Raw genomic sequence first — 25,356 nt, forward strand, 5'->3', positions numbered from 1 at the left:
TATCTAAAGATCCTGTGGCGTTAAGAATGGTGGGATAGGAGAAGAGATTTAACCGCATCGAATACGAGAGGAGGGCAGGACGCAAACTTAGCACGACTTTTAGCTGATGCGAATCTTGAAGACATCTGGCGCCTGGCTCATCCAGAGGGAAGGGAGTTCACTTTTTTTTTCTGCAGCTCACAAATCTTGGTCCCGTATTGACTATATTTTAGCAGACAGGGACTCCTTGGGGCGTTTCACAGAACCAAGAATTGAGGACATGGTGATCTCGGACCATGCCCCTATCTCGATTTTATTCCTGGATGGAATCTCGAGGGGATCAGATTTCTTGTGGAGCTTCCCAGCATGCCTGGTGAAGGATGAACATTTCTGTGACATGCTCCATGGATGGTGGCTGGAATACCAGCAAGACAATGAGGGTACCTCAGACCCCCAATTGCTATGGGATGCAGGGAAGGCTGTTATCAGAGGAAAAGTCATGACATATATGTTTAGAAAAAAAGCACATAACTAGAACAAAACTCACAACTGAGTGATGAGTTGAGATCAGCGTACTCAGTTTTCCAGAAGAATCCCAATTCAATCTCGCAGCAAAAATGGCACCAAGCCAAACAGTCATATGATACATGGCTTCTCCAATTGGAACAGCTAACTCAATCTAAATGGGAGGCTCATTTATTTAGGTACGGAAATAAAGCGGGTAAACTCCTGGCTAGACTGGCTGTGGGGCAGACTCTCATCCACAGCCTTTTAGATAACACGGGCAAAATCTGTTCGCATCCCAAGGAGATAAACGGGATTTTGCAAGATTTCTATACCAAATTATATGATACTTCTGGGTGCCAGAGTAGAGGAGTCCGGGAGTGGTTAGGAGAGGTCAGACTTCCAGAAGTAACAGAGTAAGACAGGTCCATGCTTAATTCTCCAATAACTACAGAGGAGGTCTTGCGAACGGTTAAATCTCTCACCTTGGGGAAAGCACCAGGCCCAGACGGGTTCACAGGAGAATTCTATCGCATACTAGCGCCTGACATAGCCCCCACTCTTTCGAACATTTTCACTGGCTATATGCAAGGGAAGAATATTCCGATATACACGAACACTGCTCATATCAAAGTCCTACCAAAGCCAGGCAAGGACCCCACCTTAGCTTCCTCATAACGCCCAATTTCGCTCAATAATGTGGACATAAAAATAGCATCTAAAATTCTGGCAGATAGGTTAGCATCTATCCTACCTAAACTAATCTCCCCCAGCCAAGTGGGTTTTGTCCAAGGCAGGGCAGGGGTCACTAATATTCACATGGTATTGGGGGTTCTAGACGAGATAAAAATGCATCCGGGTGCACATCCACCCCCAGCAATTGTAGCGATAGATGCTGAGAAAGCTTTTGACAATGAGGACTGGGGATGGATGGGGGTGATGGAAAACATGGGAATAACTGGCCCATTTCGTCGATACCCATCAGCCCTCTATACTGACCCGCAAGCCAGAATCCACACTCCAGGTTTTGTTTCCCCTCCCTTCACATTACACAAAGGTACGAGGCAAGGGTGCCCATTGTTCCTGAAAACTAGCCCAGGACAATGATATTGAGGGTATCAAAGTTGGCAATGCTAGCATAAAGCATGCCCTTTTCGCAGATGACCTTTTATTGTTTTTGGAGAACCCCAGGAGGGACCTGAAACAAGTCTTTCAGCTCTTGGATGATTTTGGAAAAGTCTCTAGCTACAAGGCCAACCCTACTAAGTCTGAGCTCCTCTTCATACATAACCGGATCAAGGACACTACAACCCTCCCACAAGACACTCCCATACATATAGCTAATACTTCAATAAAATACCTGGGAATACACATAGGAAGGCGTCCGGAATCCTTGTATCTGTTGAACTATCCCCCACTCTTTAAATCAATAATGGCAGACCTAGACAGATGGAAAAATTTCCCACTGTCATTGAGGGGGGAGATGCCAGCTACTAAAAATGATTAGCATCCCAAAGATACTGTATCATTTGCAGAGTATCCCTCTCTTACTCAAACACTTAGACATGGCCAAACTGGAATCAGCATTTCGATCCTTCCTATGGGCTGGGAAGAAGCCCAGAATAGCTTTACGTAAGCTTCAGCTACCTATCTTCGCCTTTACAATCTAGCAGGCCTGCTGAGACACTGCATTGATTGGATTTTTGACGCCAACTACAGGTTAGACTCTCCATAGAAAAAAGAAGGGAGTGAGCACTCACAACACTCGGACCATAGGATATCAGGATCAATTTAATATTTATTGGGACCTGGTTGGATCCAATAATAACATTCACATACATTTATAACATTCACATAAAATTATACACTAAAAAAATAAAAAATGATTGGTACCAATGTATAAAATATATACTGATAAGGGGTGAAAAACTCGATGTAAATGCCAATCCTTTAGACAGTTGGTATTGCAGATAAACTCATATGTGACACTTACTGAATTTGCAGAGTCCACTTCTGGTACTTGTGGTGCCACAAACCAAATCAGAGTGTCCAAGAAGTGAAAAGACCACCTTTAGTACTTGTGTTACCGCAAACCACTATTCAAATCAGTGTCCAAAAGGTACCCGCACCGCGGGTCACTTCCAAATGGTATATGCAGACACAATTTGTTTGTAGCCTTAGAAGTCCCTCCGTAGTTATTTACAGCTATCAGTAGGGCCGCTCAAAGTGGTAAATTTAAGCCACTTTGTGTTCAAATCGGGAGTACAAGTTCCTACCTGGTTCCTAGTGTCAGCTCCCGCTGTTGCGTCTCAGAATCCTCCACGAGAAGCGAGCTGCGCCGGCTGCTTCGGCGTCTCGCGTCGACGGTCTCGTACTGATGACGTCACACTATCGCGGGACTAGGCAGGCAGGGATAATACCTTATTCGAAGGTATTATCTCCAGGCTAAATCTCCAGATCCAAATTCAGGCCTGCTGGCAATTTGGATCTGGAGATTTTTGGTTTTCTGTAGGGTGGGGTTCCCATCTCTGATGGAGGATCCCATAGTTTGCCGTTTCCTGGCACTGGGATCCCCCCTCGGAGTAGGGATCACCACCCAGAACCACTGTACGCCATTATTTATCACCATTGGCAGAATCCCGATCCTCCTTAAGTTGCAATTGTATGAATAATTTCTCTAAATAATATTGTACAAGAGAATGTTTTAACATGTTATGTATAATAAAGATCCATGTTTATTTATATATTTTTAACACATATATACTATTTTTATCTATTAAAGTGTTATTTTTAATGTAATAGATTTGGTTCTCAATTTAAATATTTAATATGGCACAATCCAGCAATGTGTTAGTCACATTGTCAGAAAAAACACAACCGAGTTGGAAAAACCGCAACTATACCGCACTAAAACCGCAATGGTGGAGTTACACCTAACAAATCCAGGATCCGGAGTTTGTGGATTACCTAATGGACTATAAAAGGTGGAGAGGTATGAGTGGCGCTTTAACCACTGAGGAAGGGGTGCAGACACCCCGAAACGTGTCTGGTGTTAGGAAGAAAAGCGCCCACCTAATCTACTAGATCTCCATTGCATGAGCATGCGACAATAATCAGAAAGGAGAAAAAAAAAATTCCAGCCTAAGGACCGCTTCAACATATAGCTACGAATAAGGTATTATCCCTGCCTGCCTAGTGCCGCGATAGTGTGACATCAGTACGAGACGGTTGACACAAGACGCCGAAGCAGGCAGCGCAGCTCGCCTCTCGTGGAGGATTCTGAGACGCGACAGCGGGAGCTGACACTAGGAACCAGGTAGGAACTTGTACTCCCGATTTGAACACGAAGTGGCTTTAATTTACCACTTTGAGCGGCCCTACTGATAGCTGTAAATAACTACGGAGGGACTTCTAAGGCTACAAACATTGTATCTGCATATACCATTTGGAAGTGACCCGTTGCGGGTACCTTTTGGACACTGATTTGAATAGTGGTTTGCGGTAACACAAGTACTAAAGGTGGTCTTTTCACTTCTTGGACACTCTGATTTGGTTTGTGGTACCAGAAGTGGACTCTGCAAATTCAATAAGTGTCACATATGAGTTTATCTGCAATACCAACTGTCTAAAAGGATTGTGGCATTTACATTGAGTTTTTCACCCCTTATATATATATTTTATACATTGGTACCAATCATTTTTTATTTTTTTTAGTGTATAATTTAATGTGAATGTTATTATTGGATCCAACCAGGTCCCAATAAATATTAAATTGATCCTGATATCCTATGGTCCGAGTGTTGTGAGTGCTCACTCCCTTCTTTTTTCTATTTGCACTATTTTTTGGGCCGGGCACCCAAGTTGAGTTAGCAGCACCCGTCAAAGCCACTAGGTGTGAGCCAACCACTTATCTGTAGAATCTGGGGAGCACTGCTTCACACTAGGTTGGCTGACATCATTTATGCTTCCGGCTTCTACAAGTTGTTACTCTCATTCTATCAGGACCACTTTCCATTGAATGTTAGGGGAAAATGGTCCCAAGAGGTTGGCCCCCTGAATGATGCGCAGTGGTCCGAAATACTGTCTAAAAGCCCCTTGTTATCATTGTGTGAGACACAGATTGTCACAATTATACTTAATACACAGGGTTTATAGAACACCTAAATTCCTACATAAAATAGGGGTACGTGACACATCTAACTGCCCGAAATGTGATGTGTCGGAGGCACATATAATGCACATGTTTTGGGAGTGCACTGCCATAGGTCCCTTTTGGAATCTAGTGTTAGATATTATTTTTCAGGTGTTCGGGATCAGACTTCCAGTAGAACCTTTGATATGTGTATTGGGCTTGTTACAAGACGAATTCACAACAGATCTCAATATAGGCATTAGTAGAACATTGTATCAAGCCAGGAAGTTAATAGCCAAATACTGGATAAGCACTGCAGTACCAACTAAGGAGGCATTTATTGCTCGTATGAATGTGATAATTGGGCATGAAAGGGGGATGTACTATAAAAGAGGTGTGAGTAAGAAGTTTGAATCTATATGGGGACCGTGGTTGAGTACGCCAGGACTACCCACTGGACGTCTTCTATCCTTGCAATTAGGATGGATGCCTAGAATAAGATGAAGTGAAACATGATAATGGGATGGTACGGATGAACGGGTTATGGTAGAAACAGAGGTAGATGTTTCTCAGGATTTGTGGAGGAGAAAAATGAGCTGACATTGTGGTATGGTGTGGGTTAAAGGGGGGGTGGGGTTACCCTTCAGGGTTTATACTTTGTGTATTATTGTGCCCAAGTTGGGCTTTCACTTGTTTATATCAATGTGTATTTGATGTACGCTTATCTATACAAAAGGGAAAAATGTTTTAATAAAAATTACTTGATTCGACATCAGTTATGCTATGTCTCAACTCCATTCCCACATTTGTCTGCGGGATCTTTATTTATCAAACGTGGAAATGTGACAGCAAGGAGTTTTCTTTATTCTATAATTTTAAAGGTGTTGTCTAGGACAGGAATCAGCAACCTCCAGCACTCCAGGTGTTCTGAAACTACAATACCCAGAATGCTCCATTCACTTTTAAAGGGGTTATAATGTTGTTTGCATGCTGGGAGTTGTAGTTTCACAGCAGCTGGAGTGCTGAAGGTTGCTGATCCCTGGTCTAGGAATACCTAATGTCTAACAGATGCAGTCCACCTGTGTTCCACCCAAAAAAATATAAAAAAATGCAGATTGGAAAGGTCACAGTTGTGAACTCATGTTTTTGAAGAGTATCTAGAGTGGAAAAAGAAATAAAACATGTTTGCGATTGACAGTTTGAACCTATGACCTCTGGTGGCAGTAGTGCTAAACTCTCATATCTCAAGTGTCCATAGGGGTTTACCCACCACAAATAATCTTATACAGGATCCAAATAAAAGTGCTTATAAACCAAAAGTTTCAATTAAGCCATAGGCATCTACAGGACACAGCCATTTTTGTTTCTATTAGGCCCCATTCAGATGGCAATATGGTTTTGCAGGCGCAAATGTAACAATGGATTGTGTAGAAGCTCACCCATCTAATATCATGCAAGGTGCTTCAAGGCAAACTGGCTCACCCAGCCAGTGGCAAGTTTACATGAAGATAGGTTTGATAAACAGGGAAACCTGAACTTGTCATTGATACCATTCCAGGGTGTGTGACTTTTTGATCACTTAAATGTTGTCATAAGAAATAAATTGATGCTCCCCCCCCATTTTGCTATATAGGGAATATACTTTATACTATGGGCATTTTGCACATCACAACACCCATGATGTGCATTATGTTTTTATTTTGGGAAGGGGGATTTGAATTAACACTTTATTATAGTTAGATTGCTATCATAGAGTCCAATGCACTTGAATTGGAATCTATGATGATTTTAGTACTTTCCTATTGAGCAATGATAAAGCCATGGGCTCCATAGAAAACACTATGCAGCAGCCTCCCATCATTCATAACGACAAGGGGGGGCTGCTGCACATGCTCCGGCTCCTCAGATCCCCACACGGGGAGCAAAAGTTTAAGCTTTTGGTTTTCAGTGCACTCTGTATTGACCACGGCATCTGAGGGGTTAAATGTCAGTGATCAGCATTACTAACGGTTGGGTACATGAGCTGCAAGTGTCCGCTAAAAGAAGCAGGCAGCTGCCTTAAGAGGGCGCCATCCTTAGAGACGCAGCCAGCGCCATACTATTACAGTGCTGTCAGGAAGGGGTTAAACACCCAGCCTACAGCAGGAAACCTTTATATAAGGGTATGTACATTGATAATGCCAGGTTTTTTTTGTATAGAGTTTGCAGTAATCTGCCTGTAGAATTTCTTAGGCAACAGCCAGAAGTGGATCCAGGAAAGACATCCTTCCTTTATATGTCCAATTTCTTTCAATCCAACTTAGGCCATCTGTATGATGGGTGGGGGTCTGAAGCCTAGGACCCTCTGCCAATCAGTTGTTTGAGAAGGCACTGGCACTCAATAGGGCTGTTGTACACCTTGCAGCTTTTCCTAGGCCGACATGTTCATTGGTCACATGGTCCAACCCCATTAAAATGAATAGGGCTGAGCTGTAATGCCAAGCACGGCCACTATACAGTGTGTGGTGCTGTGCTTGGTGAACTGAGAAGGCAGCGGCACTAAGAGCATCAGCACCATCTCTTACTGATGACCTATCCAGAGAAAGCCAGTTAAACCTCAGAAAACCCCTTTAATATCCTCACTTTAAATTAAAAAAAAAAAGAACACAAACACATGCCAAGTTCGGAAAACAAGTTTATTGATAAATTGCATGTTATATTATTTTATGTTATCCTTCAGCAAAAATAAAAAAATTCTATTTGCCTTATCAATAAAAACTCATATCTAGGGATGAGCGATAATTTAATTGATTACTGTAAAACATTTCCCAAACATGGGTTCGGTTCCAAGGCACTACTTGGAACCAAATCAGAGTTTGGGAAACTATTTTACAGTAGAAATCAATTAAATTATGTAAAGTCTTGTGAGACTTTGCAAAGTAATAACTTCTGCTCAGAGTTAATACATTGCAATACTGCATGGAGCGCTCTCTATACAGTATTGAAACTAAGTTTTATGCAAATCTACTTGATATTTCATCCGAAGTCGCTTCGCTCTTCCCTACTCATACTTGGTCTCCACTTGCAGAACTTAGGCCGACAATGAAACTGTTCCCTTGGCTGTACTGAGGGAACAGTTTTAAGGTCCATTCACACGTCCGTTTTTTCTTTCCTGATCTGTTCCGTTTTTTGCGGAACAGATCTGGACCAGATCTGGACCCATTCATTTTCAATGGGTCCTGAAAAAAAACGGACAGCACAATGTCAGATTTTTTTCAGGACCCATTGAAAATGAATGGGTACAGATCTGGTCCAGATCTGCTCAGCAAAAAACGGAACAGATCAGGAAAGAAACAACGGACGTGTGAATGGACCCTTAACCATGCACCAGACTTCTCAGCATGCACTATGGTAGGCACTTGCCTCAATTTACACCAATTAGTTGGCTTAGGCTGCTTTCACACTAGCGTTCGGGTGTCCGCTCGTGAGCTCCGTTTGAAGGGGCTCACGAGCGGACCCGAACGCAGCCGTCCAGCCCTGATGCAGTCTGAATGGAGCGGATCCGCTCAGACTGCATCAGTCTGGCGGCGTTCAGCCTCCGCTCCGCTCGCCTCCGCGCGGACAGCTGAACGCTGCTTGCAGCGTTCGGGTGTCCGCCTGGCCGTGCGGATCCGTCCAGACTTACAATGTAAGTCAATGGGGACGGATCCGTTTGAAGATGCCACAATGTGGCTCAATCTTCAAGCGGATCCGTCCCCCATTGACTTTACATTGAAAGTCTGGACGGATCCGTCCCAGGCTATTTTCACACTTAGCTGTTCTATGCTAAAATAATGCAGACGGATCCGTTCTGAACGGAGCCTCCGTCTGCATTATGAGCGGATCCGTTCAGAACGCTAGTGTGAAAGTAGCCTTAGCCTGCAGAATTTAATTTCCAAACGGTCAAAAAATTGTGCACCTTACCCCAACCTTTTCCATTAAAAGATAAGACCTATCCTTCATTGGTATAAGTTTGGGGTATAACTGATCTTTTTTTATTATATTTTAGTGGAGTGTAAGCAAAAGACACTGTTCACTATGGGTTAAGTTACATGATAATTGGGTAGTGCAGCGATATCAAATAGGTGGAGATTTTATGTTTTCACTTTTAAACAAAGTGGATTGGAATTTTCCATATATTTGAACCAATCATCCGACAAGGGGACTATAATACGCCATCTTTTTTAGCACTTCTAAAATACAGTGCACTCACTGTTCATGTAGTGCAGTGATAGGCAAACTGCGGCTCTCCAGCTGTTGCAAAACTACAACTCCCACCATGCCCTGCTGTAGGCAGTCTTTGCATGCTGGGAGTTGTAGTTCTGCCACAGCTGGAGAGTTGCAGTTTGCCCATCACTGATGTAGTGCAATGTATTTTAACCAACATCCACCAGCAGGCTGCATCACGGAGACCGGGCATGCTGGTAGCAGGCCTGGTGCCAGCATTAGGCTTGCAGCCTGTGTGCAGACATCTGCATCTTACAATTTCCTTTGTGGGGTGTTTATTAGAGGCAGCCAACTCCCTCTGTACTGCTTATACACCTGGATATCCTTAATCTAGTTCTCCTACCTTATAGTGCAGCCCCCCACTGATTTGCCTTTTATATGCTAATGAGATGACTGTTATACTAGGCGTGAACTATTTCTCTGAGGTGCGGTTAGCTTCTCCCGCCTAGTATAACAGAGTCGCCTCATTAGCATATGAAGTGCCAAACAATACAGGGACCACAATGGACGAACGTGTGTGGGGGGGGGGGGGGGGGGGTTGGTTTAGAAAAAAATAAAGTGCCAATACAGTGGGGTCTGCACTATAAAAAGTTAGGGTAATAAGATTAAGGATATCCAGGTGAAAGGTCCTCTAAGATCAGGACCCTGGCTCGTGCGTGGAGTGCTTAAACCTGGCTGCTGTAAAGAGGCAGAAGCCCAGCCTTTGCCCCTTAGTGACCTCTGTAAAAAGGTATATTAGAGGTTACCTAGGGGTTAAAAGGCCACATGTTAGATGCAAATACTAAAAAGGTGGCTGTGTGTTTATTATTGGGCTAATTTGATGGCTTTGAGACTGGGGGGTGGGGAATAGGTAATTTTAGTGAAGGGCCCAACTGACAGACCACCTTTGAGCAGGTAGATTGGCACGTGTGTTTTGATCAAGATATATTATTGGCTGAGTTTCAGATTTCATCATAGTGAGGGCTTAGTCCATATAATAGCTGCATCTCTGAATAGTGCAGAGACCCTTTGCTGGGGTGGGCGGTGTGCTTAGCATGCCTTCTACCCTCACAGCATGCCAGGCCTATAGAATTTCTGTTAGTCTTTCCTGTTGAGAGACTGCATCAACCCTGCACTTTTCTACTCATTCTAGAGATCAGTGGGGGTCTCAGCGCTCAGATCCCCACCAATAAAAACTGACTAAGTGTTTAACAAAACTACAGTGCCACTAAGCTCAGGATTATCCACTCCTTAAAAGGAGTTCAGCTGTTATATTGATGACCTATCCTTAGATGTTCTGCAGTTTGTTCAAACTAATATCCTCTGGATAGATCAGCATCTGATTGGCAGGGGTCCGACACCCGGGATCCCTGCCGATCAGCTGTTGAGAAGGCAGCGGCGCCACGGCCTTCACTATTTTCCACAGGCCCAGTGATGTCACAACTAGTACCAAGTTGCCTGGGCAGGGCTAAGCTCCACTCAAGCAGCTGATCGGCGGGGGTCCCAGAAGTCAGACCCCTGCCGATCAGATGCTGATCTATCCTCTGGATAGATCAGTTTAAACAAACTGCAGAACCTCTTTAAGGATAGGTCTTCAATATCTGATCAGCTGGGGGCCGCCGACAAGCTGTTTGAAGAGGAGCTGCTCCATGTGAGCACTGCCTCTACATAATGCCATTTGCTGAAGGGACAACCCTTTTAAAGATACTGAATCAAAAGAACTCGTGTACACTAGTGTCAAGATAAAACTTGCCATAAAAAAACAGTCAATTCTTAAAAGGGAACCTGTCACCACCTTTATGGTGCCCTTACTAACAGCAGAATAAAGTAGAGACAGGCGAGTTGATTTCACCGGTCTGTCATTTCCAAGTTAAAAGTGGTTACTGAGAACCATCAATCATTGCAGACTGGGCCTGGGGGGGGGGGGGGGGGGGGGGGAAATAAAAAAATAAAATAAAAAAAGTCCAGGCCACCTGATAAGAGTCCTGGTTATTCATGAATTCCTGCTGATGACTGACCGTCTTCTACCTAGTTTTCTCCCCATCTAGGAGAGAACTGCCAACTGAGGAGAGCATGAATAACTAGGACTCTTCTAAAGTAGATTTGACTTTAAGGCCTGGGCTGTAATGATGCTGGTTCTCAGAAACTACTTTTAGCTTATAAATGACACCGCTGAAATCAGCATTTCTGTCACTATATGCTGCCCCAGCGAGATCCTTTACATGTAGTGGGGAGACCACTTACTCAGTATCCCCACACAATTGTTACACCACACCTACATCCAGCCAAAGCTTGCCGACAACCGATTTCATTCAGACTGAAAGGATGCCATTTCCTCTGGAACATCTGCAAGTGGATTAAAACAGATAATGATTCCAGGTTCTGTAGAAGATTAAGCCAGATATTCAATACGTAGCCATCTGAACAGGTAGAAGCGGTGGTGGGGGCTTGCTACTGAGGATACAGACATGTCAGCTATTCCCAACTGACCACAATCACATCACTATGCCAATACACTGCAGACAAAGCTACAAATTGCCCTACTTCTGTGACATACAAAACTTATGCATGTCCACAAAATCCATAAAAGCATGAAGTCGGGTTTACATGTTTCAGGTAACTGAATCCTTAGTCATGACTAGAGAAGTGAATTTTCACTTATGAAATTCATTCACACCATTTGTTGGTTAAAGGCAAACTTATGGATTCAGTTACCATGGGCCATAATGCAATTCTATGATGGAATGCCTTTAGATGTATTCAGTCATAATAGAAGTCTATGGGCTGCAAAACAGATCTAAAGGCATGCAGTTCTAGAATTGCGTTAAGGTCAATGGTAAACGGAATCCATAACACAATTCACCTTTAACCAAACGAAGCATGAACGAATTTCAGAATATGAAACTTGCTCATCTCTATGACCTTGCTGTTTGAGATGCACAGCACATCCACTTTACATCAATTGTTTTCCAGTAGGCTATTAAAATTTAGGACTTGTTACCAGTCTTAAAGATTTGACCAGTCACTAATAATTGCATGTGCGCATGTATGTATGTATATATATATGTATATATATATATATATATATATACACACACACACACAATAAAGTGTCCAACTCCTGTGATCAGACAAATAAGGACATCTAGGGGCTTTTGCATATGGCCATATTACAGCTCTGTGCTTGGACTGGATCAGAGTTGGAGATCCCTGAGGAAGCTGGTTCACTTGCAATAATTGTAGACTGTCACGTGAAACACTATGCTATAGCTAGTTGCTTTATATTTTGCATTGTATGCAATGTCTGATTACAGTGAATTTGCTTACTCTAGTGTCTGGGTACACTTTGTCCTCATTTTGGACTAATTTTCACACTTATGTAAGGATGTACATTTGTCCTCCATAGGATGTCTATTGTATACAGTAATTCAACTTTGTGGTGCATAAAGTTTCATATTTTATTTGATGTGTGGTCTGCCTCTTCTGGGTCTTTGCTATGTTGGACTGGATCAGATAAAGTCCTTGGTAATTAATGCACAAAGCAATGAGGAATGCCACAGAATAGGATATACCAACACAGCAGATTTCATGAAAACAGACTGTATGGAACAGACTTCTACTGAAAAGATTATGCGCCTGCTTTATTAGGCACCGCAATAAAATGGAATCTGAGCAGGAAGTCCTAGAAACTACATTTAAGCCGATTCTTATTCTGCACATACTCGGCTGTTCCAGCTGGAAGGGGGTCAGCATCAGGATGAATTAAAGATTAACTAAACCTTTGTGTAAAGTTTTAGGATGTCCCTAATGCCCTGAAAAAAGTTCCAATATAATTGTATTTTTATTATACTTTTACCTCCCTAAAGCACACAATTCCCTGTGCACTTGAATCTCAGTTCTATGTACACAGCTGACAACTCAGCGGAGTACAGACTGAGAATGGGTAGGCGCACTTATTGCTCCTGCATGTGCCACCTTGAGTTTACCAACTCCTGGCATAGCACACCCCGGTTGAGGAGCGGTTTGAAGAGGCAGCGCTCCATGAAAGCGCTACTGCCTCTTCATTACAACAAGTCCTCACTGTTCATCTGAATGGAGAGTAACTTGCAATTATGCTACGCCACCAATCTACTGGAGACTGAAGTGCAATAACCAGAAAGCAGTGCTCACATGGAACATCACCTCTTTGATCAGGTACTGACCTACCCTGGCGATAGGTAGTCAATATAAATGGCAGGACAATCCCTGTTACACCTCTACATGTCTGTTCATCTCCAGTAGCAAGTAAACTTTTTAGTAGATTGAGCCTCTGCTGAAAGTCATACCTCGTGTTTCCTGGGGTTGCAGAGGGTCTGTCCATAGAACCCAACGCTCTGGAATGTTCAACCTGCAACAAAATAATTATAAGGATCCATAGGAAGGTCACAGCCCCTAATCCCATCACCTATCCCAATGTGCAGTTGGCACTGTCAGTGACATCCAGGAGCCGTTTGATTGGAAAGGAACATTGGGATGACTTAAAAAAACGTAGTTTCCATTGTGCACTGCATGATTAGTTTTTTTTGTAGATCTCCAGTACATTCAAGTTGGAAATGTCAGAGTTGGTGTCAAAACATTTACATGTGGCAATAAGCTGCTTTTTGGTTTACTTTTTATTTTTCAAATAAGTCTATAAGTGTGCTTTTGTTTGAACTTCCAGGGCTAGAGTCAAAGCCAGAGCATTTCACTTCTAATCATTAGCTTAAGTGAAACCTCACCTACTGAAAAGTTGGGATCCATTTCCAAACTGAGTTATTTTAATCCAAGCATAATATGGTTTGTATTTAGTTATCCAGCAGTGCCTTTCCAGGTTTACTTTCCATAATGTAAAGAACTCAGAACCATGAGACATATGCAGCGCATGTTTGACTTAGACTGAAAACAATAATTTGTTGTCTTTGCTTACCCTCAGCAGTTTCTCGGGAATATGGTGGTTTACACTTGAAAGATTCACTTGTTTTAGGCTCATGTTCTTTGAGGAGAGACATCATTTGGTTCTTCATTAGCCTTTAGAGTCAATCCTTTAAAAGTGACACTACAGATTTGCAAACACATTCAAACAGTAAAAGTACATATGTTTGGAAGCTTCTTTGGAATGGACTATTTGCGAACCATGTGTCAAACTCATTGGAGTGGGTGTGAAAGGAGTCCATTTGGTTTGACAATTGTTGGCAAGCTGGGTATGCATTATCCGGGTTTAGGGTGCTTACATTTTAAGATCCTTTATATACCCATTTGACATACTTTTGGAGATTCAGGTTTGTTGTGTCAGCGGCACACTCATTTGCAATTATATAGACAAGGTGCATAATTTCTTATTTTGTAGTTTCCATTGCAACTTGTGTGTGCTCACGTATGGGGGAACCATTATGAAATAAGATGTGGCTGAGAAGTGGCGTTTCACTGAAACTTTACTTTTTGAAAAGGTTACAACACTAATACACAACTTACACTACACATTGTACATTTCAGAGAAAGGTTAACAAAATGTGAAGTTTAAGCATTTCAACGTTCTGAAATGAACACTAGATTCATGGGAGGAGGAAAAATAAAAAATTACAGGTAAAAAAAAAGTAAAGATAAATTAAAAACAAAAGCGAACTCTTTTAAGAAGTCCGCTGGTGGTAAAGGCAGAGCACATGCCACTGTCGTTTATGAAAGTGTCTTTGGTCCATGTTTTAGGTCTTGCACTTTAGTATCTGCTTCTGCCACCTCCTCTATCAGATCTGCTTCCGCCTCTGCCACCACCACGGGGCACACCCCGACTTGAGCTGCTGTATGAATCACGTGGAGGTGGATAGCCTCTATCAATTGACGGTGGCATGCCACGATCCTGTCTGCCAACTCTGTCACGTCCACTTGAGTAGATATCATTTCTGCTGCTTGAGTAACTGTCTCTGCCTCCATATCCATCCCGGCTGCTGCTGTAATCATCATAGCGACTGCTTCCACCATATGATGGAGGGGGCCCTCTTGCAGGTGGGGCACTACGTGAGTTACCTGCAGGGTCAATGGTCAGGCAACAGGGCAATACTATAAGTTACATATCACATTGCAATTTGCAGCTTATTTATGTTTGCTTGTATTTTAGTAGTTTTGGTACTGACTGTCTTGTTCAGAAAATTCTATTGAACAGGATTGAATTAGAATTCTATAACCTACAAGGTTGAATAAAGTAAAGGCACACTTAAAATCATCTTGTTTGGGTACAGATCTCCAGAGCAGCAGCTTAGATTGCAGATTCTGCCACATGATATCCATGGATTTGTATTTGCTTCACTTTTTTTTAATCTTGCTGTAGGGGTTAGCATTCCATGTATGGGAGTGTATAATTTGTCTGCCCCGAAATAGACTAGTATTTCTTTGTTTTTAGTTTTATCTTCAGCATGGGGAAAATATGTAGCCTGAAAAACAGAGCAATTTGCAAAATAAAACCTTACCGTAAGGCTCATACGAGTCCCTGTATGAACCACCACTAGGATGATCCGAATAGTCTCTATCACGGCTGCCATATCCATCACGATCACTAGATAAAATAAAAAATGATTTTTACAGTGTCTAACAGTTGAGAACAGAAGTATGAATATTCATACATACAAAGACATACCCATAGCCTCTGGAGCCATAGTCATCACGAGAACTTGAGTGGCCATAGTCCCGGTAGGCATAATCTCTTGGAGGTGGTGCATAATCTCTTGAGTCCCTGGAACTGCCATAATCCCTGCCAGAGTAACTGAACAGCAAGATTCATCAGCTGATATGCAAGATATAATCAATTACCAGCACAAGTAATCAAAAACTTGAAAAAAAACTACCTGTCGTATCTGTCTTTTCCACCATAGCCATCATCTCTTGGTGACAAGTACACATCTCTTCGAGATGGCATAGGTTCTCTGCGAGGGGGTCCTCCATATCCATCCCTTTCACGTGATAGGGGAGCTGCAGACAGAACAAATACTCCGTAAAGTAAGAAAAGGTGAACATTCCTATAAAAGTGCACCTAACCATTTGGAAAAGTTTATGAACTAATCTAATACAAATTTCTTAGTTCAGGTGTCCATAGATTAAGAATCCATGCACCAAGTGTGTGATGCCAGGCTTTAGCAAGATGGCACAGGCGAGAGCAATACGTCTGTGCTTACAGCACTCACTGTGGCTTCCATGTCTACAGTACAGTGGAATGCCTACAGGGATTCCAGACTGCTATAGACACCTGAACTTTTAGTGGACATTTTGCAATTAAAAGGGGAAATATAATGTATGACAAAGATATGGCATTTTAGAATAGTTTAACAAATTTCAGAAGTTGTATAGTAGAGTTGTTGCATCACCAAATTTTTTATTCGGTTTCGATACCATGAAAAAGTACTGCGATACTCGATACCACGCGAAAAAAAATTAACCAAAAAAGCCACGTGCATTCCGCATTTTTTAAAATGGCGAATCGCGCAGTTTAATTTTTTTCTGTTCTGGCATTCACCATCTAGATTTTTTTTTTATATATATATTTTAATAGTTTGGACTTTTCTGACATGGTGATATAAAATATATAAATAAACATTACATATGTGAAATTAGGAAAAGGGGGTGATTTATACTTTATATTTTGGTGGGTTTTTTTTTTTTCCACACTTTATTTAATCACTATTTCCCCCCCCCCCCTTAGGGGCTAGAACCTGGGATCTTTCATCCCTTGTCCTATTCAGCCTGATAGAGCTCTATCAGGGTGAATAGGACTTCACACTGTCCCTGCTGCTCTGTGCACACAGCATCAGGGATGTTACCATGGCAACCAGGGCTTCTGTAGCATCCTTGCTGCCATGGTAACTGGTCGGAGCCCCAGGCTTACACAGCTGGGGCTCTGATCAGAAGCTGCCACTGCACCACCAATGAGGGGGAGGGGAAAGGTCCCCCTCTGGCCACTGCCACCAATTTTAATACTGGGGGGGGAGGGTTTGAGAGGGGCTGGCGCACTGTGCCACCAATGATTTTAATGAGATGGGGGGGTTGAGGGGGGGCACACTGCACCACCAATGATAATTACCCCTTTATACAGGAGGCAGGTACTGGCAGATCAGCGGCAGTTTACCCCTTAGGTGCTGCACCTGAGGGGTTAACTGCCGCTGATCGCAGCTCCCTGTCAGGGGCAGGGTGTCTGCAATGAGATTCTGTATGTGTTAAAGACTGACTACTTTATATGGGACTCCAGACTCTCACTATTAGGCTACACAGAGCGGCGCCCAGCGATGTCTCAGCACTCACCATTAGTCCTGGGCGCCGCTCTGTTTGCCCACAGTGCCCCATTACTGTCTCCTCTCCTGCTCCACATGCTGCTGATTACTATCGGAGCGATGGGCGGAGACATCAGCTTCACTAGTGGGCGTTCCTTCTCCCTGGCTGTAGCACTGTCCAATCGCAGCACAGGGAGAAGAAACACCCACTAGTTAAGCTGATGTCTCCTCCCATCGCTCCAATAGTAATCAGCAGCATGTGGAGCAGGAGAGGAGACAGTAATGGGGCACTGTGGGCAAACAGAGCGGGGCCCAGGACTAATGGTGAGTGCTGAGACATCGCTGGGCGCCGCTCTGTGTGGGAATAGTCCTATCATTGGTGGCGCAGTGCGCCTGCACCTCCTCCACCCCTCTTCTCATTGGTGGCAGCTGCAGCAGCACAGGGGGGGGGGGGGGGAGGAGACAGCTTCCTTCTCCCTGTGCTGCTGAGAGAACATGAGCGCGCCGATAGCAGCTCATGTTCAGAGATACTAGGCTGCGCAGAAGCGCAGCCCAGTATCAAAAAAAACTGAAATCCTGGTATCGTATCGATACCGGGACAAAAGTATCGATTGGGTATCGAAATTTCGATACCTGCAACAACCCTACTCTATAGTAATGCAATACCAATATAGAGCAAAGAAAAATAGAATTACCTCTTCCACCCATGCCACTGCTGCGAATAGGGCCAGATGGTGCAGACCTCTTTGGAGGTGGACCTCCACTTCTGGGTGGTGGCCCTCTTTTTAGTGACATCTGTCCCCGCGATGAACCACCTACACAAAATAGAAATTCTCATTATCTCTGCAAGCAACCTAGCCATTTTGAAGCATGCCCCATAAAGAATACAACTCACTCAGCTTAAAAGGTGTCCGTTCTCCAGCCTTGGAGTCATCAACCCCGGGGTCCTAACCTATGCCACTTGTGTGACTGGCTGCAGCAATCATAGGTCTAAGCCGCTTCCTGATCCTACAGGGACCAGAAGTGGCCAAGTATGGAGCAGCAGGACTGCTGGTAAGCAAGTGGTAGTTTGTTAAAAGGGTTTTCTGCACAGTAAAGACCATGATGTCAAAACCCCCAAAACCTTAGTGGAATTATGGGTTTCTCTCAATTGGTTTCCTGGGATTTTGTATACAGATTATCTATCCAGGATAGATCCTTAGTATCTGATCAGTGGGGGGGGGGGTCCAACACCTGGGATCCCCACCAGTCAGCTGTTTTAAGGCGACAGCAGTGTTCCTGTGAGCACCGCTGCCCTCAACTCACCAAGCACAGCACCGTACATTGTATAGCGACTGCTTACTATTGCAGCTCAGCCTCTTTCACTCAAATGGGGCCAAGCTACTCCTAGGCCATGTGATACCACTTGGCCAGGGAATAAGCAGAAAGGCTGCAGCGCTACTGCGACCACCACTGCCTTTTCAAAAAGAGGACTGGCAGGGGTACTTTGTCAGACCCCCACCTATTAGTAAAAAGATCAAAGAACACCCCTTTAAAGGGCAGAGGCTATGATCCAAGGGGTTATTTCCAAGGCTGAACAACCCATTTAACATGAACAGGTCAGGTAGCTCAGGCCAATGCTTCACTCAGAAGTTCTTGTAGCAATGTCTAGGATTAGAGCACTACATAATGTAGCCACTTTGTGTCCGGTATTGCATATTACTAATGCAGTCAACAGAATTAGGATGAAATATACAAGTGTGGAATGCTGTTTATAACCTCAGTTGTACAAGGGGGAAGCATTATCAGTGATTTAATGCATTGTTTTTTTAGCTCAGTATACACATTGCAGCACACCATTACACATGCAGACAATAGAACTAGGGATTTGGGATTATTCTGGACTAAAGTGGTACTATACATGAAAAATGGAAGCTCTTTGTGCACATTTTTGACACGTCCATCTACTGGCATCAATGTGGCTTCTGCAGATTGGTAGTATGTGCTCAATCTAGAGGAGGGTGCTACCCTCCAAACATACTATACAGAAAATTTTGACTAGCACCTATCACTTTGGGATGTGCTAGTCTAAATTGTCTTGTCACTGACAGCTGTAATCAAGAGCTGCTGCGAGCATAGAAAGGTTTAAATTAAGTGACAAGTCTTACTGAATCTTTTCCCACAAAACTACAATCCGCTGAGCTTCTGCTCTGTAACATGCTGCTTTCAGATTGCACTGCATTGAGGCGACAGGTCCTTTAGTGTATTGTTAGTTTTACCTCCTCTTGATCCTCTAAGACCTCTGGGTGGTCCTCGTTTAGGTGGAGGTGGTCCTCTCCTACTGTCTGCTCCAAAAGAAGGCTTAATGGCTTGTTCAACTTTGATTGGCTTTCCATCCAAAGCCTGAAAATTAGAAATTGGTGCAAATGCTGACTTTCACTTCCAAGTACCGAACAAACCGCAAGACAATAAACCACACTAAGGACATTTGAGGTCGTGGTGCATCTACATTAACACCAACTCTAGGTGCCAGCTGAAAATTTGGGAAATATGAATTGCAGACACTTGCATTTGCCAGTGTCGTTTTTTTTCAACTAGCATGTGTTGCTTCTATGGCTTAGAGAAGTCTAAGCAACAGCAATTCTTCAGGTCCCAGTCAGCCAGCAGACCAGTGCTGAACAGAGGGAAGGCATTCATTTTTAAATGCCGCATATCAACTCCTTTAAGGGGGGGTTGGAACAATACAAGAAAAAGGGTCATTGCATAGAGCGTAAAGACCACATAAGGCTTTGTTCACACCAGCGTTCAGCCTTTCCGTTCTCCTATAACGGAGCAGGAGAACGGAAAGGCTGAACGCTGGTGTGAACGAAGCCTTACTTAAAGGGTGTGTCAGCAGGTCATGGATATCTTCATCTGACAGGCTGCCTCAGGTAAAATCATCTGCTAGCTAGGGGTGCTGGGATCAGAACCAACACCGATCAGCTGATTACAGCGGACTAAAGGATCACCTCTAGAGATAACCCCTCCATATCAGGCACACAGAAGGAATTTATCCAGTAGTCTGTTAGGTTAAACAGATTCATACAGCAACATGTAGAGCACAGGTAGAAGGCTTCAGTCAAGCGAGACACCCAGGCCTGTCAGTCAACTGGCAGGGGAAGCTTTCAGGAACAGAGAACTTTTGTTGAGGGTACAAGATGATTAGTATGAACAGATCTGTCGTCATTTCTAATTTAACAATTTGGAAGCTTGATCCAAGGTTAGCCCACCAATCAGCCCATTGCATTGGCTTGTGCAGATTCTGACACCTGTTTTAATAGATCCATGTGTAACAATTCTGGAGCATCTATTCTTATAGCTCTATGTTGTGCCGTTCCTTTATCATTTCTACTAGAAGTTATGAAAGGTATAGAGGGGTTTTAACCAGTTGGGCGTCCCTGCACAGTCTATCCAGTCAGTGTTGTCATTGTCAGACTGCAGGTACATTACCCTCTAGCCACAGGATAGTGGAGAATACAGTGTGCCAGATTATTGGGTTTTCAGTACTAATAGTCATCATACCTTTCCGTTCAATTCCCTTGCTGCATCCTTGGCATCTGCAGGGCTCTCAAATGTGACAAAGGCAAAACCTCTGGACTTGTTTGTTTCACGATCTTTCATCAGAAGAACTGGCAGAGAAAGCTCCATTTAGTATGGTTTTCAAAAAAAAAACAAAATCATTTATACATCTTAGATACAGAGACGCTCAGAACTTCTTAGAGGACAAGAGGCTTTATCAGCTCAATACTTTGATCAATGCCAAAAATTCATCACAGCTTTCTCATTTTCTTGGATGTGGCTCTTGAGACCAGCACTTACCTTCAACAATGCGCCCATATTTCCCAAATATGGTTTCCAATGCCTTCTCTGTGGTCTCGGTGTTCAAACCACCGATGAAGAGTTTACCGGGGCGATCCGCCTCAAACATTTTCCAATCTAAAATATGATACAAGACCATAAGCTTAACCGATTTCCATAAAACATGATAAATAGATGTCATCACACTTGGAGATACACCGGGTATGGAACTTTCAATACCCAATCAATACTTTTGAACCCAGATCAATCCTATACCAAGATTTACCATTTTCTTGAGTGTCTAGTCCTGGGAATGTAAACCTCTTCACATGGGGTCATGTGCAATTCTGCATTTCTCAGTAGTATTGTGCCACTTAGGGGAGGTCACTAATGTAAACGTGGGGGAGCAAATGAGCACCTACAACTTATGTACACCACTGGCCCTAGCCAAAATGGAGGTTGAAGCTGGAAAAACTAAAGTGGAATTGCAAATTAAGGAATTTTGCGGCCCATATGCTGGATCCACACATGGACACCGCTCAATCATTGTATAGGAGACAGCTGAGTAAGCACATGCCCAGCTGTTCCCATAACGGGGGGGGGGGGGGGGGGGGGGGTCACCTGTTCTGCACACAGAAGGGTTCCAGAGGAGAGATGAAAATCCTTAAAAGGGGTTATCCAATGTGCATGGCAGTTTATGTTAGAAATGTGTCCACGGGTTGTAGAGCCTCCATTAAACATGCAGCTTGTTTATAAAAGTATGTAAAAAGTTTAATGTAAAAAACTGCACTTGCAGCCGCGTCCAGCCCTCCATGCGCTAGTAAGTAATGCAGGAGGCCGATGCCAGTGACGGCACAGCGCCCGCAGGGGCAGTTATCAGACACTGTTTTATGCAGCAGGAAATTGACCCTGAGCACCACCGTGACCTCCCTATAACAGCCAACCTGCACCTGGAGGTCTCAGCACAAGGTGGGGGTGTCAGGACTCAGACACCAGCCGATGGGAAATTGAGGAACCATCATGATAGGTCATCAGTATCAATTCTCATATAATCCCTTTAAACCTTTTACATACATTAGTTCAATGTTTGAATGTTAAGTCCTATATGTTAGACTAGGTTGTGCACATTTTATTCCCCCTCCCCCCTTGCCACAAGATGGACGACAACTGCCGCAATCAGACCTAGAGGCCCCAACCTGCTCCTCCTAATGAAGCAGATCAAACATGTGCCCCGCTGCTCCATTCTCTAGGGGACTGTAAGACAGTGAAGTGCCCAGCAGTCCCATAGACAATCAAGTGTCAGTGTATGTGCCTTAGGGAGTTTCATTTTTCCAATGTGATTTTCATATGACTTTGCTTATGCCCCAAGTCTCAGTGATGCAAAAGATATGCCAAATTTCAAGATTGGATAATATTTAGGGGTTGCACACATTGATCACGTATTACTACTCTCGCTCCTGTACCTAGGTTGGTCTAGAAACAACTTCAGTTTTTCCCAGGGGCTCTGCATCAAGCAAGGTGGACGGCAAAGGCAATATATGCACATAAAATTGTCCTTCACTAAGCAGTTAAATAAATATTCCTCAATGAGAATAGAAAGGAATGAAACGGGTCGCGCATTTTGACAGCCTCATGTTCATTTTTTGCACAAGGCAATTGTGAGTCTGGCCTCCAAAGAATGATTTGGATATGCTACAGCTTCTGAGCACTTACCCAGATGCAGACCTCAAAAAAGGGCTCTCACAGTTGCTAAGAGACCCTGCCAAACAAGCGTAGCATTGGCTTTTTTGGACTAACGTATTACTCAGGCTGTTAAGGAAAATATGACTAAAAATTTAGAAACATGTTTGATAAAAAAAATGCCTGCACAACTTTTTAATTCAAAACTAAAGTGGTATTATACCTACTATAAATGGAAAAATGAAAGCTCTTAGTGCATATTTTGATCAAACTTGTCAGGCCCATCTACCAGGCATCAAAATGTGCGCCAAGAGCTTTCATTTTTCCATTTATAGTAGGTATAATACCACTTTAATGTAGAATTATCCCCATTTATCAGCTCCATTGTTTGAATGTGTAAAGTTGTGCAGCCATTTTTGTTATATCAACCATGTTTGCTTGATGGATAGACACCTGTGACTAGGTACATGTATTAGCTAGTGTGATAGATATATGAGCTATGTGCTAGTCTCACTTTCTTACAGTAAAGATTTAGAAACCAAACCTACAAAGAAAGAGGAAATTAAATGATTAGAGGGTAAAAACCTAGGTTTTTGAAGGAAAAAGACCTGAGCCATTTCGTTCCTAATAAAACAAAGATGTTCTTTGAGTTTGGGATGTGACAATACCGCAGTGATTCTCCAAGAAGCCACGTGAACGCCGGTGGTCAGTGATACCACAGAAAGAGGAACCAAACGAATCGGTCAGGGAACAAAAACTATTCTTGTTGAGGGTAGTAGTACTGCATCAAAGAAAAGTTGTCACCATGCTAATAGAAGGAATTGCATTGTTCAAAGTTGAATATAACACGTTTGCCTATCATACTACCTATTAATATTGTAATATTTTGTGATTTATAGTTTTCCCAATAAAAGTAATTAACATTGAAAAATCTTTTTTCCTACTTCCACAAACCTGATCAAAGCGTGCAACCTCTAAATATTACCCAGTCTTCTTGAAATTTGACATGTATATCTTTTACATCACAGACTCATTACAAAATGAAACACCCTAATGTGCCTGCTCTGGACTGAGAAACAGGACCCCGTCACATGCGAGACCATAGTGCTGCAGACCCAAGAAACCAGGACAGTTCTACCGTAGCAAGCAATGCCCGGGGGTCTGACCCAAAAGTGCACAACCCCTTTAAGGGGTGCCCTACAAATAAGCACATCAGCTTGACCGTGCAGACCACCATCCATAGATGTAACTTATACTACCAGGGGGTCCAAAAGGCACTGATTACTCTCCCCAAGCCAATAAAAACAAAAGCACCAAAAATGTATGGCAGAAAAGAAAACCCCACGTGTTCTTTCCACAGGGCAGAGATAAGCAGCTGCCATATTTGCCCAGGGACTTATGGAGGAGGCAGAATGTTACTACCACACAGGACACACCATTGCCTAAAATGGTGCAGTGACTATGGGGCACATGCTCACCATGTGTACGTGAAAGGTTGGGGTTAACACTAAGGGTAGGACACATGACTCGATTTACTATACATCAGGGGGTGCACAACATTTCCTGGTTGGGGGCCACATTGCTAGACTAAACCAATGACGAGGGCCGAAATTCAATTTTTTTTTAAAAAAGGCGTATTAACTTAAATATTGAACACATTATATACCAGTAATGTCTAGTTACACTTCTAGGACTCCCATCTAATGGGAGAAATACATGTGAGCAGCCACAAGACAGATGTCTGTTACAAGATGGCTGGGGGGCCGCACTGAACGGCATCAAGGGACGCATGTGGCCCCAGCCTAGACATTGGGAGCCACGGACATAGCAGCCTCCCGTCTAATAGGTCTACACCCAGCTGCAAAATGGCGGCGCCGAGCTCAAGGCAACACTACTCAGAGCGGCTACTGCTGCCCGGGCGGCGGGAACAGGCCCAAAGGCGGAGCGTAGTCACCACAAGAAAATGGCGCCGGAGCAAAGATGGCCGCCACGAGTCAGCACCGCCGCCACAACCAAGACCCCGCATACCTGCAGCAGAGGAGACAAGGGCCAATACAAATCCTCACTAACGCTCTAATTAGCGATACCCCGGGGCTCACAGGACGAAGCGGGGCGTCTAAAATGGTCACCACGCTTCCTCACAAAATGGCGGCTCGCAAGCTCACGTCCGCACTCCTGCCCCGGCGAGGGCTGCTGCTGCTGCCGCCGCCACCACCTCCCCCGACTCGAGACCTGCAGACACGCTCCGTGCATACCCATAAAAAAACAAAACCAACAGCGCTACACTAGGCCGCAGCCGGCCACTTACCAACGAGATAGTCTCCCTCACGCCGCTCCGCAAACCAAATGAGCGCGGACAAAAGAGCGTGAGCGCTTTAAATAGGTATGACGTCACCACGGCAAAACGAGGCTCCAGTGCCCGGATGTTCGGGGAGTCGAATGGAAGAAGGTCACGTAGTAGAGTCACGTGATTGGCGTTCAGCGCCTCGATTGGTTGGCGCTGCCTAGAGGAAGAATACGACGGGGAGGGGCCTGAGGACCGCAAGTGATTGGCGGATGCAGTCGCGCCTTACTGGCCTTGTTACGCTGGGCAATTGCTTACATAGCAAATCCTCCACACACCATGTTATTACTGGAGAGTCTCATTCCCTGTAATTATACAATCAGGGCTGCAGGAAGGTTTTAATTTCGTGCTGTATCCCTAAGGATATAGTTATATGTCCAGGTTTTTGATGCAGTAGAGATGAGGTA

General features: G+C 43.7%; 1 protein-coding gene and 1 non-coding gene across 2 annotated transcripts; both read right to left on the reverse strand.

Annotated features, from left to right (window-relative positions):
* Nucleotides 1-14,271: 14,271 nt before the first annotated feature.
* On the reverse strand, nt 14,272-25,035 carry RBMX (RNA binding motif protein X-linked). The gene is made up of 9 exons (XM_044305831.1): nt 24,914-25,035; nt 20,947-21,063; nt 20,650-20,756; nt 19,368-19,491; nt 17,805-17,924; nt 15,694-15,817; nt 15,486-15,611; nt 15,319-15,404; nt 14,272-14,878 (listed from the first exon to the last, which is right to left on the reverse strand). The coding sequence occupies exons 2-9, from the start codon at nt 21,053-21,055 to the stop codon at nt 14,571-14,573; spliced, it is 1,104 nt and encodes a 367-aa protein (XP_044161766.1). The 5' UTR covers nt 21,056-21,063; nt 24,914-25,035; the 3' UTR covers nt 14,272-14,570.
* On the reverse strand, nt 20,830-20,904 carry LOC122919986. The gene has a single exon (XR_006386864.1). It is a non-coding gene; the product is annotated as a small nucleolar RNA SNORD61 (small nucleolar RNA).
* Nucleotides 25,036-25,356: the final 321 nt, after the last annotated feature.

This window comes from Bufo gargarizans, chromosome 9 (genome assembly GCF_014858855.1).
Source record: "Bufo gargarizans isolate SCDJY-AF-19 chromosome 9, ASM1485885v1, whole genome shotgun sequence".
NCBI lineage: Eukaryota > Metazoa > Chordata > Amphibia > Anura > Bufonidae > Bufo > Bufo gargarizans.

What these genes read in the sequence shown, in the direction of transcription:
- RBMX (XM_044305831.1), bottom strand. Translation starts at nt 21,055, where the DNA reads ATGTTTGAGGCGGATCGCCCCGGTAAACTCTTCATCGGTGGTTTGAAC. An exon ending in TCTTAGAGGATCAAGAGGAG is followed by an intron (nt 17,925 to 19,367) that starts GTAAAACTAACA and finishes TATTTTGTGTAG; the next exon opens with GTGGTTCATCGCGGGGACAG. An exon ending in CAGTGGCATGGGTGGAAGAG is followed by an intron (nt 15,818 to 17,804) that starts GTAATTCTATTT and finishes TTCTGTCTGCAG; the next exon opens with CTCCCCTATCACGTGAAAGG.